Source organism: Camarhynchus parvulus, chromosome 17 (assembly GCF_901933205.1).
Source record: "Camarhynchus parvulus chromosome 17, STF_HiC, whole genome shotgun sequence".
Classification (NCBI taxonomy): Eukaryota; Metazoa; Chordata; class Aves; order Passeriformes; family Thraupidae; genus Camarhynchus; species Camarhynchus parvulus.
The window spans coordinates 3,526,525-3,539,620 of record NC_044587.1 but is presented as its reverse complement, the minus strand read 5'-3'; the positions used below and the strand labels follow the sequence as shown (position 1 = coordinate 3,539,620).

Genomic DNA, 13,096 nt, shown 5'->3' with positions numbered 1-13,096 from the left:
CTGACTGTGCCATCCCACCCACCCAGGGGCTAAACCTGGTATTTCATCCATGGTGAATGCTGGAGAGATGCCCTGAGACCAAACAGACACAAGGAAAGGGCTCATCCCAGGCAGGGTCAGCACCTGAACCAAGGCTTAACACCTGGCTGGGCAGCTCCTTCCCAAACCAGCATCCAAAATTCAGTGCCCAGCTCTCTGAGTAAAACCCCTCTGCTCACTGTACATCCCCTTCCAGCTGAACCTGGGAAAAGTGAAGCACTGGGGCCTCCAAGGGTGGGAAAAATTAATGTTGTTAATTAAACGACATGGCAGCTCACAGGGACATCACATCCCTGCTCAAGGTGAGGCCTCCCGAACACCTCAGGTTTTTATAAGCAACTGTGCAGCTCATTTATTGCTCTGGAACACGCTGCTGCCTGCAGGGCCAGGTGGGATTGTGGAATATGATATCCAGGAGTGACTAAAGCCATGGAAAATCAGCCTCTTTCCTTCACCCTGCAGGGGCTCAGCTCAGCAAAGGAGGAGCCACAGGAAAGCTCCTGGATGGGACAACTGCACGAGCGGCAGCTGCTGCAGGAATGAGAAGGAGCCTGACAGGAACAGGAGGGATCTACTCCAAATTTTAGAGGGGTAAAAACACTTACTGTTCATGCCAGGAATGAGGGAGGATCCATCCCTGGGAGCGCCCATCTTCCCTGGATGGGCCAAGCCACCCCTGAGCCCCAGTGCAGCCAAAGGGGTTTTAGTGACCATGACCCTGACACCCCTGGCACATTAAAAACCATGGCTGGAAAAAAAAAAACCTATCAGCAAAATTACACTTTATTTTTGTTTTTTTTTTTTTTCCGTTGGGGAATTTACTTTGATGAATTGTAACTTAAAAAGGCCTGGAAAAACCACATGCAAAAGGGTTTCTAAGTAGCAGCTAAAGTTTCTATTCCAGCATTACAAGCTATTCCAAATGATTTCCAAATTCCCAGCTATAAACTATTCCATTAAACAAACAGTTTTATCTTTAAGCCCCCCTCCACCCTACCCCAGTTAGTGCAGTGCAAAGGAAAAACCCAAGGAATTTACATATTATTTTCCAACTTATCCCATTGCAATCCCGAATGATCTTGCGACGACCTAAAATAATACATCCAATTTTCTCGCCATCATAAAAAAAAAAAAAATTTCCCTTTCTTATTCACAGATATATTTGTGGCAAATGGCTGAATAATTACTTACAAACAGAACAATCTCTTTTTTTAACAAGTTTCTTACACCAGTAAACACAAAGAGGGAGAGCTCTCTGGGGGAGGGGGTTTGGCAGGGCGGGCAGAGGGTGGGGGTCCCTTTGGGGTCCCTGGGACAGGGCTGTGCTCTCCCAGGGTGATGCCCTTGCCACCTTACAAAATTGGCCACGTTAAAAAGGAAGGGCTCTAAGGCTTTGGGATGTGAGGAAGAACAGGAGCCATCAGGACTTTGTGTGTCCCACCCACCCAAAACGCCCCCTCAGCTCCAGCACAGCCTCTGCAATGGCAACGGGACCCTCTGCCCCACACAGGGGCAGGGAATTGTCAGCTCCCTGCTGGCTGCTGCCCTCAAACTGAGCATGGAGGGGCTGGCTGGGAGGGGTTAGCACCAAACAGTACCTTGGGAATGCCCTGAGCCCCCCATGTCCCTGTCACCTCCTCCCTGCCCTGGCCAGAGCCTGCTGCACCCACCTCACACCCCACGAGTGGGGGCACTCCCAGAGCTCCAGAACGAACAGGGAGCAAAGCAGGGTGGCTCTGGGCTTGTCACTGAGCAGCAGCATGTAATTCCCAAGTTAGCATCATTTCCTCATCCTTGAGAAATCCAAACTCTTCCATTTCTTATCCCAAGCACAATTCTGCTGCTCTGTTTGCAAACCCCCCCATGCCAGGGGCTGAGGGCAGCAGCACTGCTCACCCAGCCAGCACTGGCATCTCCCAGACTGGCAGCAGGATCCCACAGCAGGAACCATCCCAAATGCCAGGGGAACAGCAGCAGGGCATGGAAGCACCAGCTCAAAACTCCAGGTATTCAGAGAGGCAGCTCCTGGGGCTCAGATACAGGGAAGCTGTTCCCTGCCACGCTCCCATACATGTGTTTTGTTTCTATTTGCACTTTGGGAAGGACACAGGGTGCTCAGGACACAGTGGGGATGTCACAACACACGGACCTTTACTTGACAGCAGCAGCAGGAACAGCCTGGGGGAGGAAGAGGAAGAGTGGGGGGCAACGCTGCTAGCCCCCAAAAGTGCACACAGCTGGGAAGAGGAGATGCTTTCACAGCTCAGAGACAGGATTCAGGACTTGATACCGTAGCCCTTGTTCAGGTGAGTTCACCCTGAGCTCATGAGGTGGGAATTGTCACAGCTGCAAGGAAAATCAGCCTGGCTTGGGGAGGACAGACCCACGGACACATCCTCTGCATGTACCTGGCGCCTTGGTGGCCTCTGAAACCCTTGTGTGGAGCACATCTCCAGTCCTGCAATGCATTGGGACCTCCTGCTCACCAGTGGGACCAGTCTGCTCCCTGGGCACCCCCCTGCCTGCAGCAAGGCTGCTGGGACTGAGGTGACTGTGAACAAAATGGGCTCGGGGGTGCCAAAACGGCTCTTTCCCCTCCTGGCTGACCTGGAGGTCCACTTCCAATGGTCACAGCCCTCTCCTCCTCCCAGGCCAGGCGTCCCCACCCTGGGCACAGCACAGTGCTGCCCATGGCTGCCAGGGCCACTGCCAAAATCCCGACCTGGGCAACGCCCCGAGCACTGTGGCAGGGGGTCTGCGTTGCCTCCTTGGGGCTCCCTGCCCTGGAACTCCCCAAACTCTCACCCAGGCACAAAACCTCCAGCCTCAGCCTCCCTCCAGCATCCCCAGGGTGGCTTTTAGAGCCCCCTGCCACAGGAGGGGTGCAGTGCCCACACCCTGCTGGGCACCCAGAGTCTCTGAGCTCTGTCCATGCGGAGAGCGCGGCTCTCCCGGGGCTCTCCAGCGGCGCCGTCCCACAGCCCAGCAATCTTCTGTACACGGAACAGGGGGCCAGGCTGGGGCAGCCTGCACGCAGGGGGGGTCCTGAGGGGCTGCAGGGACAGTCCTGGGAGGTGTCCAGCATGGGGACAGTGTGCTCAGGCTGCAGCTGCTGGCTCCGGGCGCTCGACGACTTCCAGCGGCCACAGCCGCGGTCACTGCACGCCCTCCTCCTCCACGTAGGTCGAGGGAAACCAGCCCACCTGTGGGGAGACAGGACAGGTGAGATGGCTGGGAAGCTCCAGGGGAGCAGCACAAAGCTTGCTGGAGCTCAAGGATTTGGAGAATTCAGGGTGGGGTTGTTGGGGTGTACTGTGCAGGGCGAGCTTTTCTCTTCACAGAGAAAAGCGAGGCACAATTCTTCCCAAGAATATTTCTGAGATTCACATTCTCTGAACCTCAGAGAAAGGAAAAACAATTCTTATCTCATTTGCTGTTGTGCCAAAGTAGAATGCAACATGGAGACTGTTTACCCAGAGTGATGGTGTTTTGTTTCCTTGGCCCATCAGGGCCAAGTGTGTGCGTGGGGACTGTTGGGTGACAGTCACGAGATTCTGTGCAGTTGTGAGCAGTTGAGTGCTTGGCAGATGCAGTTCAGATGTAATGTAATATAGATGTAATATCATATAGAATAATATAGTATAATAAAGTAATTAATTAGCTATCTGAAAAGATGGGAGTCCTCCTTGTCATTCCTCTCCTTCATCGGGGCTATAGTTGGACACCATGATCCTTATGAGGCCCTTCCAACTCTGTTTTTTTATAAGGGAGCTCCTGTCCTGCCACTGGGATTACTGCCCTGCCATTAAATGCTGTTGCCAGTCCTGGATGTGCCAGATCCTCATGGTGTGAGCCCTAATTAGCCTAATTTGGGATGGACTAATCACCTTGGACACACTGCCTGCAAGGCACCAGGCAGGAAGGATCTGTCTCCAGTGCTACAGAATATGTGAGATTCCAGGCCAAGCCAGCAAGCTGCTGGTTTTCCCAGGCTGCTGAGCCTTCCTCCTCCAGGGCCTGCAGACATCCTCCATAGGTTTAGGGAAGATCAGACCATTCCACCACATGCTCCCACCCACCTGTGTGCCCTGGATATCACAAAGCACCAAATGGCCACACAGAGGTGGCTCTCAGGAGGTGACAACCCACCCAGAACCCAGCAAAGAGTGAGAGGATGTGGGACACACCCGCTCCTGTCACCATCACATTTTCTGGAGAAATCCCCTTGCCCAGGATTCTTCTCCTGGGAAGCTGAGAAGCCTCAGAGAAAAAGGCAAACAATATTATCTCATTTGCTTCTCCTGTGTTTTGCTCCTTTGGAATGTGTTTGGACATGGTTTACCCACAGGCGGTTGTTTCATTGGTTTCTGGTGTGAATTGTTTTTAATTATTGTCCAATCAGTGCCAAGCTGTGTCGAGATTCTGGAAGGAGTCAGGAGTTTTCATTATTATCTTTTTAGCTTCCTGTAAGTATCCTTTCTGTATAGTTTAGTAGAGTATTCTTTTATATAATATAGTATCTTAAAATAAGATATAATAATATCTTAGAAGGCTAAATTAGCCTTCTAAGAGTCTGAGTTAGAAGGCTAAATTAACTTCTAACAACGTGGAGTCAGATTCATCATTCTTCCCTCGTCTGGGGAACCCCACGAATACAAGACCCTTCCCTTTGCCATCCTGGCAGCAGGAAGGACATCCCACTGCAGGAACAGGGCAGGAATTCCCCTGGAGGCACTCACTCACCCTTCCGTTGGTCTCCCCCTTCCACCATCCCTGGTCCCCTCCAATCCTGCTGTAGATCTTCACCACGTCCCCCTCGCGCAGCGACAGCTCCCGCATGTCCCGCGCCGCGAAGTTGTACCGTGCCACGGCCGTGCCTATGACCCGGGGGGTGAACACTGCCAGGGGACAAAGCACGGCCTCAGCAGCAGCCCCCACGCTGGCTGAAGCCTGGGGAAAGCTTGCAGAGGTTCAACCTGGGTTTTCCACCATGGCACTGAGAGCTGGAGCTGCTCAGAGGGAGGGGCGGCGTCACCCGAGCTGCTTGGGTTGGCGTGGTCAGGGTTAAACGGGGTTCCTGATGGGTTTGAAGGGTTCTGTGGGCTTGGGAAGCTCCTCTCTGGTGGTCAGGGGTTTGGTGGGGGTCACTGGGGTGAAGGGCATTTTTGGGAGGTGGTAAAAGGCAGGATTTCATAGGAATACAGAACCATTTACAAAGAAAGCATGGGGAAATCCTGTTCAGCTCAGTGTGGAGCCTTGTGGAGCTGCCACCCAGCTCCCAGCACCTGATGGAACCACTTTGTGAATCAACTTGGATTTAAGCTATCTCAAAACCAGAGTTACTGGGAATGGGTTCTCCTAGAGGTGTTGAGTGAATCCTGTGTGCTTTGCCATGAGGAGGAACCAGCTCCTAACCTGGAACCTCCCTGCTCCTGTCCCTGCCAGGGAGAAACCAGAGGGAAACCTTGGCAACTTGGTCCCATTCGAGACCAAATGGTGCCAAACACTGAGCAGCACCCTGGGATGAGGAGATGACCCCAGGAGCCATCCCAGGAGCTGAGCTGCACCAGCAGCCCCAGGGATCTCCAACACTTCAGGCAGGGGATGCTCAGGGGAAGCACAAGGAGGGGGAAGGCAGGGGCAGCACTCAGCATTCCTGCCCCAAGGTCTGGGCACAGGGAAAAAAAGGCTGGAGAAGCACAGTGGAGGGATGGGATGGGCAGAAGAGGAAAAAAATGCACGTCCTCTGAAGTTCACAAAAAAGAAATAAACACCCTGAGGGGATGCTGTGCTTCACTCCCCTCTTTCTCCCAGGATTTCCAAGGGTTAATTTCAAGTGTAAAAGTGTGCAAACCAAGGTTGAACAAAGTTTGAGGGAAAGCTTTGCCCAGGTTTTCAGCTCTTGGCGTGGAAGGAGATGAGGATGATGATGGTGTTGGACACACAATGTGCAACCACTGGAGGGTTTGTCCATCCTGGCCAGGCAGCCAGGCTGGAGGATGGTCAGAAATCACGGCAGCTTTGAGCTCTGTCATCAGGAGCTTGCTCAGAGCCCCTTGCTACACAGAAAACTTTCAATGCAGTTAGAGAATCTCAAGATCCCAGATTTGTGCTTGAAAAGTTCTGTGCTCTTCCCAACCACAGCCCCAAGGGAGGCACATGTGGCTTTGCTGGTGATTATTGAAATTGAAAGATAAAAACTTCAATGGGAAGAAACTCTGGCAGGATTTTGCTCTGATCCCATCAGGAGGAAGGATTGACAGCCTGGAAAGGATGACACTGCACTCCCTGTGGGGACACTGAGCCCCAAAACACAACTGAGAGCACAGCTGTGTCCCTGTCCCCTCAGCAAGGGGCTCCTGGGCAGCCCCAGACAGCAGAGCTCAAACCCTGGGATGTTCTCCTGGAGGACAAGGAGGGGCAGGCTGGCACAGGGTGAGATGCTGATGCTCAGGGTGAGACACATGGGATAAGCAGGTGGAGCTTGAAGTACATCATGAGATCCCAAAGTGCTACATCCACTTTTTTTTTTTTTGTTAATTTTAGCCCCTTTTCTCAAACAGCAACAAGTCCATCTCCTCCCTGCCTTGATTTTGGGGAGTGCATTTTGCTGCCAACCAAGCCACGGTTAATTAAGCTAATTAACTGATTTGCCAGGGCAGCACTGGGGACCCCCTGAACTGCCTGTGGGGATGGAGGGACAGGGGGGGACCCCACAGGTCCCACTGGTGATGGCTTTCAAGCTGGGGATGGTGGCAGGTCTCTCCAGCAGGGAGAGGCACTGGTACCTGACCAGAAGGGACTGGAGGAGCTCTGAGAAGAAAAGTTGAGGCCCTGAGGACTGAGAAAAGAAAAGTTGTAGGAAGCGCAGGAGGCTGCAAAGAGGTCAGAGAGAAACAGAAAGAGGCAGAACACACATTAAAAAGGAAAATAAAATAAAATATTACAAGGTGCAATGCTTTAAAAGCTGATGGAGGGATACAGGGCAAAGCATGCAGAGGGTCTTGTGCAGGGGCTCCAAGCTGGGACAGCTGAGGAAAGGTCTGGCCACAGCCCCAGAGCCATTGGGGGCTCAAAATTCATCCTAGGGTTGTATTTAATGCAAAAAGGTATTTAACCAACTTCTAAAACCTGTCTTCCTTTGATATTCTTTTCTAAATATACCATGGAGAAAAATATTTAGAAGTTATTTTTCCCCACAAAGCAGGCAGTTCTGCACTCGGGCCTTTGGACAAAACAACATCCTGCATTATTGCACTTTTTTCTTCCCATTTATTTTGATTTTTCCTTTCTTTTAGACACAGACTTACCCTTTCACCTATCATCTCCATTAAAGGAGTCCCACTGGGATTCAAACCACCACAAGTGACACTGGAACCAGATCCATTAAAACACAAAAATCTCACGTGGGTGGGAGAGCCAGGATAAATCCCACAAAGTGAACATCACATCCCTGCTCCCAACCAGAGGGTGGGCAAACCACAGGGTGGAAAACCACAGGAGGGGAACCAGCCTGTCCCAGCAAAAACTGTCCCTTCAGAGAGCCCCAGCTTGGCCAGACCCCCCTGACCACCTCTGGTGAGACCCATCCTGAAAACGCCACCAGCCCTGAAGGACTTATCTGCAAACTGAGCAGCTCAAACCCTAGAGAGAAGCTGTCAATTCCTTCATCCACTGCTCCTAGAGCTGGCAGGAAGGGGCAGGCTTTCCACGAGAGCCAAGCTGGGTGTTACCTGGGGAGCGGGTGAAGGTCCTGGAGGTAGAGCGCTCCCGGGATTTGTAGGGGTATTTCAGAGTCGTGTCCAGCTGCTTGAAGCTCTCCTTCAGAGAGTGGCTCTGGTAGTACTCAACCAGCTCCTGGGAAGGAAGGAGAGGCACCTGGCTGTCTCTGCCACCCCCTGCATGACTTGCAGAGCCAGTGCTACAAGGGGGAACAAAAACCCACCAGCAAGCTCTCGAACTTCTTGGCCTCCGTGATGTGGATCCAGTTGTCCTTCTCCACCACCTTGATGTGCTTCACCTCCTCGTTGAACCTGCCAACGACAGCAAAGGCACTCAAAAACAACACAGCCACGTGCTCCAGCCCTGGCCCGTCCTCTGTGGGTGAGAAATGTTGAATTATTGAGTTCCTAAAGGGGGAACTACTCACTTAATACTGATGGCAAAGCGCTCGGCCTCGGCCGGCCGCTCCCGGATCAGGTAGGTGCCACTGACGTGGGACTTGAGCAGGTTGTCTGTCTGGTGCCTCTCCATGTTCCCTGCAAACCTGAGCCCAGAGGTTAATTAGTCCATTTCATTCATTAAAATGAACTTGTATCTTTGAACGGGCATGTTCTGGATAAAAAGAGACATCTTTTTTAAAGGCATGAAGGACGGAAGGCAAGTGGAGCAACATCTGAAATATCCTGAGCAGGAAGGGAAGTGCCCTGAGATACACAAGAAGCTGCTGAGCCACTGAAGCATGCACAGAGAGTGGCCTCTTCCCTTTGAAGTACCTGACACCTGGAAAAACCCACTAATTGGGAATCAGCCTCCAGGTTAATGAGGCCTCAGCAAGAGCTGGAGAGCAGGGCTAATTTATATCCATGAATTCATAAACCTGGCTGCAGCTGGAGAGAAGGAGCAGCAGGCAAGCCAAGCACAGCCTCTCCTGCCAAGGCAGGCGCTGCCACCTCCCTCCCACAATCACTTTCTGGGCACAGAAGATGGGAAGAGAAACCAACATCTCTCTTTTTGCCTCTGACCCTCTCCAGCAGTGAAGAAATCCCCACAGCTGCTGCCAGGGCTTTCAACACCTCCCAGCCACCACGGGGGCAGCTCCATGGCCACAGAGAAAGCTGGATGCAGAGCTCTGCATGAGGAATCCCTTGCTGGGGTGGATTCCTGAGCCAGCAGCACCCAAAAGGCCAGGCTGGTGTGTGTCTGTGCCCACTCACCAGGGGTAGGCTGTGTAGTCGATCTCCCGCGAGGCCGGCCGGCTGTTGGGGGGCTGCAAATGGAGAATTGCTCATTAGTCCAGAGCCAGCAGCTCCTCAGGCTGTGCTGTGTGGGATGCTCCTCTCCACGGGAGGCTTCCCTCTGCCAAGCCATCCCCAGATTCTGGGCTTGGGCAGAGGAGGGCAGTGTTGTAGCTGAGCATTTCCCTCCCCGCTCCCGGCTGTGTTTGTTCATTTACCTGAGTGGTTTTTAATTGGGAAGCAGCTGACAACATTACAGCAAGCAGCGAAAAGCAATTAAAAGAAACCAAATGCAGTTTTCCTGCACTGGGTCTGCTCTGCAGCACTCTGCTCCTGGGTCAGAGAAGGAACAGAGCTGGAAGTGATGATGCCAAGCCCAGCCTTGGGAACAGGGCTGGGACCACCTGCACCATGGCAGGAGGGATCCACCTCCCCTGTGAGGCACAGGCCTCGCTGAAGGTCCAGGGAAGGACTGAGGTCTCGAGGAGAAGGCTGAGAACAGTGACAGGGACAGTCCCACCCAGCTGGCAGTGCCAGCTCCATCCCTGTGTGGCACTTACCCTGGCATCCACGGGGCAGGGTTTCACTGAGGAGCTGGGGAAATAACCCGACTTCTTCGTCTGCAGCAGCCTCCCCTGCAAGGCCAAGCTGGGCATCACACTGGGGCGGGCACTGGTGGCACTGGGCAGGGGTGGGGACAGGCCCCGAGCTGCCTCCCAACCCCCAGCACCAGGAAAGCCCCAAAATCAAAGGGATAATGCAGAAGTCCCTGGTTTAGGAGCTTCCCAAGAGGAATCACCCTCACCTCCCACCACGGCGAGTCGGGGTCCCCCCTCAGCAGCTCCATCACGTCCCCAATCTGAAAGGTCAGCACTGGCTTCCCAGGAGGGGCTGGGTTCCCGTGGTAATTCTGAACAGCCACCATTTTAGGACCTGGCAGAGAAGAAAAACAGTTTCACAACCTTGTCCCAGCTGAAGAAAACCCAAAGAGAACCACCCCTCCTGGACTGCTCTCCCCATCCCCTGACAGGGCACAGCAGGCAGGATTCAGGGGCAGCAAACATGAAAGCAGAAAGGAATGGTGTCCGCAGTGAATGTTCTTGGCTCCTGCAGTTACATGCATGATTGAGTTCCCTGAGCAAAAACAAACCCAGGCGGGACCCAGCCAAGCTGCAGCTCCAGCTCCCAGCCCTGCACCTGGATTTGAGCCTCACCAAGGAGCTCAAATGCAGGAGAGGAGAGGGAAATCAAGGAGAGGAGCCTGGTCAGCAGCAAGCCCTGCCAGGCCCAGCAGTGACCCCACAATTGCAAAAGGGAGCAGTGAACACTCAGCCACCACTGAAAATCAGCCGGACCTGGGACTCAAAACGCCCCTGAAGCTCCCAGGCAAAGTCCACTTGTCTCGCCAACAACTGCACATTAAATAAACTTCCCCCAGTGCACCAAACCCACAGTGTTTATCCTCAAAATGCCTCCCCACCTCTGCCTCTCCCCTCCCAGCAAGAGCACTCTGTGCCTGTTTTGTTGGTTTTTGTTGTTTTTTTTATCCTAACCACAAATTTGATTCAGGTTTCTTTTTGCCAGGCTTGGCTTTCCTTCCATCAGAAACAGCACAAAAACAAATTGTTCTTCTCCTTTGAGCCACAGCAGGGGCAGGGCAGGCCCAGAGCTCTGTCCAGGCAAGTTTTAAACACAGGAAGACAAAAAGTTCTTGCAGTAACCTTTGTGACTGGTGGCCCATCAGAGCCCTGAGCACACTGGACATGCCAGCAGGAAGATGCTGCCCATCAGCAACAAATCTCCCTGCCAGGACATGCCCGCTCTGCCCTGGAGCTTGGTTTGGCACCAGGGTGTTGTGCCAGGCTCTCCTGGGTGTGATGGGCAGCAGCTTTGCTGGCCCAGGGGCACCAGGGGCAGGAGAGTCCCCAGTGCCCCATGGCTGGCCATGAAGGAGCACAGGACCCTTCTGCAGGCACTAAAGCTCTTTCCTGGCTTTGGAAGGAGCCTCCCCCTCCCACACACACCCAGGGCTGGGGATTCCTGCAGCCACAACCTGTCCCTGCCCTCTGTCCCACAGCAATGCCCTTACCAGGTCCTGCACCCAGTGAATCCTGCAAAGAAAGAGGAAAAAAACTCAGTGAGGACACATCAGCCTCAGCTCTCCCCATGAGCACCCACCTGATGCCTTTGGGATGAGAAAAACCCTCCCCAGATCTCCCTTGGTACCCCCCAGCCCATGGTGCTCACCCCAGCTGGGTGCTGGCACCTCCTGAGGGTTCTGGGGCTGCTTAAACTGGGCCAGTTCTAGGCTGGAGAGGAGGCCACTGGTCCCAGTCCTGTCCCAGCTGTCCCCAGTCCTGTCCCAGCCATCCCCAGCCCTGTCCCACTGGTCCCAGTCCTGTCCCAGCTGTCCCCAGTCCTGTCCCAGCCATCCCCAGCCCTGTCCCAGCTGTCCCCAGCCCTGTCCCAGCTGTCCCCAGTCCTGTCCCAGCTGTCCCCAGCCCTGTCCCACTGTCCCCAGTCCTGTCCCACTGGTCCCAGTCCTGTCCCACTGGTCTCAGTCCTGTCCCAGTATTCCCCAGCCCTGTCCCAGCCGTCCCCAGTCCTGTCCCACTGTCCCCAGTCCTGTCCCACTGGTCCCAGTCCTGTCCCACTGGTCTCAGTCCTGTCCCAGTATTCCCAGTCCTGTCCCAGTCGTCCCCAGTCCTGTCCCAGTTGTCCCCAGCCCTGTCCCACAGGTGAGACCCCTCTGAGGCCAGGGTTGGCTCTTCCCATGAGCTGGACAGGACACAGGGGGTGAGGGAAAGGCCAAAGCACGCACCTGGTCTGCTGAAGAACCTGCAAGAGAAACGGTGGGGTAAGGGGTTAATTTACCAGGCACCAAACCCCATTTTCTGGTTCTCTGATGCCCTGAGTGCCAGCAGAGCAGCACCAGGCTGTGCAGCTGGAGCAGGAAGGCCAAAGCAGAGGTGGGGACACTTTGGTCACTGCTCTGCTCTGGGAGGGACTGAGCCACACAGGGCCATTCCCTCGCTGCCACCAAGTTCTGCAATTCTGTTCCTCCCTCCCTCCATTGCTCACCCAACATCTTTCCAAAGCCCCCCTGTGACCCCTCCTGGAGCATCACCAGGGTTCTGCCCTGGGTGGGCACAGGGGAGTCCCAGCTTGGCCCGCTTTAGACCAAGGACACAAATTTTGGCTGTACTTTGGGACATTTGGGGTCCAGAGAGGAGCTCTCTGCTGATCAGAAATGTTCTGCCTGCTGCAGACCCTCCTGCTTTCACTGGTAAATGATGAAGAACTGATCAAGATGAGCTTCATCAGTTCATCTTCATCAGCTGGTGAAGAATTTCTCTCTTCAATTCTCCCCCACAAGAGCTGGAGATCCCAACCCTGCACAGAGCTGCTGTGATTCCCTGCCATCCATGGGATTAACTCTTTGTTTTGGAGAATTTTGGCTGCTTTGTTTGTATTTTAAACCATCAACCAATGTGAATTACAGCCCTGGCAGGTGGGGTGGGAGCATACTTGTATTTTTTGATGCATTAACAAACACCAGTGCTTGATAAAGTGAATTTCTCAGATCATTCAATGAGCTGCTCATCAAATTACTCACCCATCTTGCAGGGAGGAATAATCTCCAAGCACTCCTTGTGAGCACCTGCTCCACATTTGGGACAAAGATAGCCCTGGTAGAAGGTTCCTCTGTGCCACCAAAAAAAAAAGAGGTCAGAAAATCCTAATCCAGCCTCAGCTTTGAGATTTTTCTTTCCGTGTTTTACTGCAGAAGGTTGTTGCTCACCTCAGGAACATCCTGCAGGCTTTGCAGTTGGTTGTCTTTTCAAACGTGTACATCTGGAAGCTGTGGTGATTTGCATTGGCTTTCTCTGGCTTGATGTTGGACCTGAGGGAAAGGAGCTGGGGGTTATCAGCCTGTGGCACTTCAGTGACAGCCTGGACACCACAGACACCAAATCCAGTGTGGGAGGAGATCAGGGATCTCCTTGTGGAGAGAGGATTTTGCCCATTACCTTCCCCTGGGACAGGAGTCATGGGTTTGGCCTGAGACAACCATCAGCCCAAGCGCTGCTGTGCCCAGG

The 13,096-nt window shown here is 53.5% G+C and overlaps 1 protein-coding gene across 5 annotated transcripts in view; it reads right to left on the bottom strand.

The window, feature by feature from the left end:
- Positions 1–802: 802 nt before the first annotated feature.
- The window catches only part of VAV2 (vav guanine nucleotide exchange factor 2), a 122,021-nt gene continuing 109,727 nt past the window's right edge, over positions 803–13,096 (bottom strand). For 4 of the 5 annotated variants that reach the window (XM_030961583.1, XM_030961585.1, XM_030961584.1 and 1 more), the window contains 12 exons: positions 12,799–12,900; positions 12,613–12,701; positions 11,818–11,834; positions 11,086–11,107; positions 9,802–9,929; positions 9,557–9,631; positions 8,976–9,028; positions 8,189–8,305; positions 7,985–8,072; positions 7,773–7,896; positions 4,783–4,937; positions 803–3,242 (listed from right to left, as the gene is read on the bottom strand). In XM_030961583.1, the coding sequence (XP_030817443.1) occupies positions 3,195–3,242; positions 4,783–4,937; positions 7,773–7,896; positions 7,985–8,072; positions 8,189–8,305; positions 8,976–9,028; positions 9,557–9,631; positions 9,802–9,929; positions 11,086–11,107; positions 11,818–11,834; positions 12,613–12,701; positions 12,799–12,900 (1,018 nt within the window). In that variant the 3' untranslated portion in view covers positions 803–3,194. Of the gene's footprint in view, positions 3,243–4,782; positions 4,938–6,827; positions 6,915–7,772; positions 7,897–7,984; positions 8,073–8,188; positions 8,306–8,975; positions 9,029–9,556; positions 9,632–9,801; positions 9,930–11,085; positions 11,108–11,817; positions 11,835–12,612; positions 12,702–12,798; positions 12,901–13,096 lie in introns of all 5 variants that reach the window. The other variant, XM_030961587.1, reaches the window with a different exon arrangement.